Source organism: Micropterus dolomieu, linkage group LG09 (genome assembly GCF_021292245.1).
Source record: "Micropterus dolomieu isolate WLL.071019.BEF.003 ecotype Adirondacks linkage group LG09, ASM2129224v1, whole genome shotgun sequence".
Taxonomy (NCBI): domain Eukaryota; kingdom Metazoa; phylum Chordata; class Actinopteri; order Centrarchiformes; family Centrarchidae; genus Micropterus; species Micropterus dolomieu.
Window position 1 is genome coordinate 27,834,295 of NC_060158.1, and position 6,571 is coordinate 27,840,865.

Consider the following 6,571-nt stretch of genomic DNA (forward strand, 5'->3'; position numbering starts at 1 on the left):
CTTTTATTTTTCAGCTGTCCATCATGAATCCATCACTGTTATATTATGTGTGACATTTCAGGTGTTCTCATTTTCATGTTTTACCTGCAAATAAAGTGGTTTAGATGCATGGGTCCCAATGTTTTTGGCTTGTAACCCTTTTAAATTAAAACTTGGGAACCCCTTGTCACAGGTTACTTGTGTATGAATTCTCAGTATTTTACAATAAAAGGCAAAGATTAGTCTGAATTAGTCACAATTTTTTAATTGTCTCACGACCCCTCAGATTTGTCCTGCAACCCCTTATGGGGCTCCAAACCTCAGGGATGGGAACTACTGGTTTAGATGATTTGGCTAAACTGCTGTTTTTTGACATCTCAGCAATTAATATACTGTCATTATAACTCATATAATTACCATTAAAAGCCAAGAAAATAAGACCTTTTAGCTTATAGCTTTTCTGAAGCTTTTGATTGTATCACATGATCTCCATCTGTAGATGTAAGGTGAATGCACTCTGAACTTCAATATCATCTTCTTTAAAGCTGTAGAATAGATATGTATGAAAAAAACTTTGGTGACAGGGTACCTACCTGTTACCTTGTTCCTGTTTTTGGCTGGTAGCACCTGCCACAGAGGCAGATTACTATGCAGTTACCCTCTAATTTAGTCATAAAAAAAACATCGGGCAGACTGAAAATGTGACCTGATGATGGAGCTAAAAAAAAGGTTAGAGGATAACCATCCATCCATCCATCTTCATCCGCTTATCCGGGGTCGGATCGCGGTGGCAGCAGCTCCAGCAGGAGACCCCAAACTTCTCTTTCCCGGGCCACATTAACCAGCTCTGTCTGGGGGATCCTGAGGCGTTCCCAGGCCAGTGTGGAGATATAATCTCTCCACCTAGTCCTGGGTCCTCACCCTATCTCTAAGGGAGAAACCAGCCACCCGCCTGAGGAAACCCATTTTGGCTGCTTGTACCCGCGAATCCACCGGTTTCCTGCTGAGAACCATGGACTCAGATTTAGAGGTGCTAATCCTCATCCCAACTGCTTCACACTCAGCTGCGAACCAATCCAGTGAGAGCTGAAGGTCACAGACCGATGATGCCATCTGGACCACATCATCTGCAAAAAGCAGTGACAAGATCCCAAGCCCACCAAACCGCAACCCCTCACCACCACGACTACGCCTTGATATCCTGTCCATGAATATCACAATCAAAGCACAGCCCTGGCGAAGGCCAACCCTCACCTGGAAAGAGTACGACTTACTGCCGAGTACTCAAAAACAGCTCTCGCTTTGGATGTACGGGGATTGGATAGCCCTGACAAGGGACCCCCTCACCCCATATTCCCGCAGCACCTCCCACAGTATCTCCCAAGCCCATTCCAGTATCCTTGTGAGAGTAAATGTAAATGCTCCGTACTTGTATAGTGCCTTTCTAGTCTTTTCGACCACTCTTTTACACTACATCTGCATAAGTGCTCAAACGGAAACTAACATTCACACACATTCATACACTGAGCCTAAGTGCTCAAACGGAAACTAACATTCACACACATTCATACACTGGCGGAACAGCCGCCAGGGGCAAATCGGGGTTCAGTATCTTGCCCAAGGACACTTCGACACGCAACCAGGGGGAGCCAGGGATTGAACCGACGACCTTCCGATTAACGGCCAACCCGCTCTACCTCCTGAGCCACAGCCGAGTAAAGAGCCGGTTTCGGTTGTTCCACGACCTGGACGAAAACCGCATTGTTCCTCTTCAATCCGAGGTTCGACTATCGGCCGAACCCTCCTTTCCAGCACCTTGGAGTAGACTTTACCACCGAGGCTGAGAAGTATGATGCCCCTGTAATTGGCACACACTCTCTGGTCCCCCTTTTTGAACAGGGGAACCACAACCCCAGTCTGTCACTCCTTGGGCACTGTACCCGACTTCCACACAATGTTAAAGAGACTTGTCATCCAAGACAGCCCCTCCACACCCAAAGCTTTTAGCATTTCTGGGAGGATCTCATCAACCCCTGGGGCTTTGCCACTGTGGAGTTGTTTGACTACCTCAGTAATCGCCATCAGGGCCTCCAGCTCTGCCTCTACTAGAGAGTTGGATTTAGGAGTTCCTCAAAGTGTTTCTTCCACTGCCCAATTACCTCCTCAGTTGAAGTCAAGAGAGTCCCATCCTTACTGTACAGAGTTTGGATAACCAAAGTTATTAAAATTCATCCTGTGGGGAACATAAATGTGTTAACCAAATTTCATGACCAACCATCCAATACTTGTAGAAATGTTTTACACTAAACCACAAATGTACAGATCATGGTGGTGCTAGAGGAAAAGTCAAGGGATTACCAAAGAATTCATCCTCTGGGGACCATGGTAATCACAGTAATCCATCAAATAGTTGAGAAATGTCAGTATGAAACAAAGAGGTGGACTGACTGACAAACAATCACATTCCTAAAGGAAAAAAAATATCACTTCCTATGGAGCTTTCACCCACATTCATCATCCGCTGACGGAGTTTGTTCTGAACCATTTTGTTTTTTGTATTTTGTTTTTTGTAATGAGGTGTAATGAACACTGCAGCCTCTAGGGGTGTCAGGCAAGGCTTTAGACTTTCTGAACCATCGACTGGTCTTTTTTATCAAGCCCTCATTAACTTTTCACCTGAGTGAAAACTGCTGCCATCACAGTGGACACTGTCCACAAGGCAGTTGCATAACCAAAATTAAAACTAATGGCGGTGCCTCAAGAAAAGTGGCTGTGCCAACAGCTGAAGTACAAAGTGACAAAGCTAAACCACTATTTTGTTAGTTATGCTCTAAACCAGGGATTCCCAAAGTGTGGTGCACGCACCCCTTGAGGTGCTTGAGCTGCCAGCATAGACTGTATTTAAGAAGTGGATGCAGTCATCGTGACGTCACCTGTTGGTTTGTGGACTGCTGTCTTGAAGCCTTGAGTTTGGCCGAGTTTTTGAAACTAGCAAAAATACGTGACCATATTTGGACGAGACGGTGGAGCTAACGGCCGTGTGCAGAACTAACTAGTTTGCTAGCTTGCTTAGCTAGGTGCATCTGTAATTCACGGTAACTGTCATTTTAACAGTGTAAGTAACATGTGTGTTGGTAAACAATATTTTCCGGTTTTGTGTGCATAGTTTTAGGCATTATTTATTTTTTCTGATATTGTTTGTGGGTCTAGTGTGTCCCTTTCTTATTCACTGCTCTCTGCGGACCATGCTCCCCCTCCCTCCACTGTAGCCACTTGGTGACATATGGTGGTACTTCTTACTGCCATGGGGAAGTGATGGAGGTCATGTTAAATAAATAGTGAAAGCACCGCCTTGCTTATTATCCCTCAATCAGTTACAGCCTGGGCCTTTCACAGCTGATATTAATCACTGATTTAATTAAGAGATTGAACTCAGAGATGGTTAAAAGTGAATTTACATATCATACCATGACATACAGTATATCACAAATACTAATTACAGGTCGGTCCATTTGTATCTGTGCACTGAAGCTGACAATCTTTTTTCTAGTTTTGGTAACTAAAGAAGTATTGATACAGGATGTAAGACTCCGGTCAAACATAGCTAATGGGTAAGAAACAGTGCCTCATTTTGCTTTGAAACCACTTCAGTCTGCCTTATAGTGATAAGGACTCTGAGCCAGCTTATAGTTAGGGCTGGCTCAGATGAGTCCTGAACCATCCCTTAGTTATGCTGCTATAGGCCTAGACCGCCGGGGGATTTCCCATGATGCACTGAGCTCCTCTCTCCTCTACTTTCTCTCCCTCTGTATGCAACCTCATCCCATTATTGCATGTTACTAACACAACTTCTCCCCTTTCCGGTAGTCTTGTGCTTTCTCGTCTCTCTCCTCTCTCCTCCTATCACTTCCTGCAGGTTTTCTGGCTCTGGAGCTGTGGAGTCTGGATCTGTGGCTGCGGGTCACCTGCTGCCCCCATGTTCCTGCTCGACAACCTCTGCTGCAACGACTATTGTTGCTAGTCTTATTGTTATTATTGTTATTATAATCATTAACATTACGATGGTTACCATTAACACTACTATAAATATCTGTACCATTTTTCATTTAGTCTATAGCAACATCACCTTTACTGTCTGTACCTCTGTGTGTATATTGTGTAGGCTGCCTCCCTCTCCTCTCTCTCCTTCCCTCCCTCTATTTTTCTCTCTGTTCCTCTCCTGCCCTCTCTTGATATCTCTCTCTCTCCCTCTCTCTCCCCCCCCAACCGGTCGAGGCAGATGGCCGCCCACCCTGAGTCATGGTTCTGCTCGAGGTTTCTGCCTCTTAAAGGAAGTTTTTCCTTGCCTCTGTCTCCTAGTGCTGCTCTTGGTGGGAACTGTTGGGCTTATAATAATATCACAGAGTATGGTCTAGACCTGCTTTTATGAAAAGCGCTGTGAGATAACTGTTGTTGTGATTTGGCGCTATATAAATAAAATTCATATAGGAATGGAATGTAAGGCTAAATGATTAACAATGTCATTTAGATATCAGAAAGGTCTGGGTTCAAAGCAGCATTATATTTGGAACAGATGCTGTATGGTGCATGCCTGATTACCCTTTATTTCAAGGGGAAACCATTGTTTGAATTTGTGGGAGGAAATCGGTGGATCAAAAGCCGTGAGTCGACTTTTATAACCGCTCTAACACCCTCCCCAAGCTCATGGCTTTTGTGTCTGTGTAGATTCTACTGTTGATATTTTCACCCCGACAATACTGACATCACCACTGAGGCTGAAAGAGGCATTGCTGATGTGAGCTCTGGCTGCATCTGCCGACTAGACATCCTTTTCCTTTCCTCCACGACCATGAGCTCACAACTGTATTTGTGCAAGGAAAGTTGACAAAGGAAACCAATTAGTGCCACCTTAAAGCACCTGCGGAGAAGCACGAGGACCCTCTTTATTGTCACAGTAAAAGAGACAACTACAGGAACACAGAGCCTGTACGCAGCTCTTTAATATAATCAAAAATCTCTGCCTTTGAGTACCACTCTTCACTTGAAGCACTGACAGGTATTATATTAGTGGTCTGAATTCATCATTGTGCCTTCTGTTTTTCCTTTGTCCGAGCACATCTCTGCGGCCTGCTGCTTCACTTGCTGTCTTCCTGGATGTCAAACTGTCTGTTGGGTTTGGTGGATTCCAGCAGGAGTTCGTACAGTTGGCCTATCTGTTCTTCCTGGAAGTCGTTGAGTTTCCTTTCTGATAGGTCGGCCCCAAACTTGACTGCGCTGGGTCCCTTCCCCGCTGACTCCAGAACCTGGGTCTGCACGGTGTCCTTGTAGTTCTGTGGGGGGAGAGGGGCACTGAACATATGGTTCAACATTACAACAAAAATTTAAGTGAGAATGTAGTCTACCCTTTATAAAAAGATAAGTCTGTGACCTGCAGACCAGTGGCCTGTACTACGAAGGGAGTTAAACCTACTCAGATTCGACTCCGGGTTATCAAGCAAACTCTGGGTAACAAACTCTGATCGGACACTGGTGCAACAGAACAAACAACTGTGAATAAGATGTTGGTTAGTCGGTGTTAACTTAATTGTAGTTGGTGCGCGTTCACTTAAAAGGGGTGTGTTCAGCAGTGAAGGCAGGGTATGAGGAGTGTAAAGAAACGTTAACAGCAAAATCTAACACTGTGGTGGCCAACAAATCCAGGTTAGGCTTGTTGGCAGTGTACATTTGTAGTTAACTTAACAGTGATTAAGATGTAAAAGGTACAGCTGTATATTAGGTCCACTATAATAAAACCAGCCAGGAGCCAGGGGAGTGGGCTAATAATCTGAGAAAAAACTGAAAAATGATCTCAAATCTACAAGTAAAAAATCTGAATATTCTCTTAAATTATAGTCAGACATTTATGAGAGAAAATAGTGTTGTTTTTTGGTCAAAGAACCAAATCGCTTCATTTTGCAAGGCTGCAGCATCACACACACACACACACACACACGCCCTGTATTACGCATGCAGTGAAAAATAATATAGCCTTCTTTGCAGTCAGATTTAGCAGTGAGGAAATACTCATGATTTCAGCCTACAGTTACCATATTATCATATGCATTGGGATTTTGCTGTGAAAATATTTTGTTAAGTGGTATTAATTGATCTCATTAACACTGAATACTGTAGTACGAGTTAATCGGGAAGTTACACCTGACATCACAAAGTTACTCCTGAAGTTACCTGAATAAGCCAGTTATCTCGCTTCGTAGTACAGGCCACTGCTTTATGGTTGTAACACCAAGGAATACTGCTAACATGTATTTTGTGTGAGCGTGCGTGTATCCAAAGCCTGATATACAGTGGGGAGAACAAGTATTTGATACACTGCTGATTTTGCAGGTTTTCCTGCAAAATCACCAACATGCATTTTATTGCATGACATAAGTATTTGATCACCTACCAACCAGTAAGAATTCCGGCTCTCACAGACCTGTTAGTTCTTCTTTAAGAATCCCTCCTGTTCTCCTCTCATTACTTGTATTAACTGCACCTGTTTGAACTTGTTACCTGTATAAAAGACACCTGTCCACACACTCAATCAAACAGA

The 6,571-nt window shown here is 43.9% G+C and overlaps 1 protein-coding gene across 2 annotated transcripts in view; it reads right to left on the reverse strand.

Annotated features, from left to right (window-relative positions):
- Positions 1–4,877: 4,877 nt before the first annotated feature.
- The window catches only part of sdhaf3 (succinate dehydrogenase complex assembly factor 3), a 3,111-nt gene continuing 1,417 nt past the window's right edge, over positions 4,878–6,571 (reverse strand). Inside the window, exon 2 of one of the 2 annotated variants that reach the window (XM_046057754.1) lies at positions 4,878–5,328. In XM_046057754.1, the coding sequence (XP_045913710.1) occupies positions 5,137–5,328 (192 nt within the window). In that variant the 3' untranslated portion in view covers positions 4,878–5,136. The remainder of the gene's footprint in view (positions 5,329–6,571) is intronic. The other variant, XM_046057753.1, reaches the window with a different exon arrangement.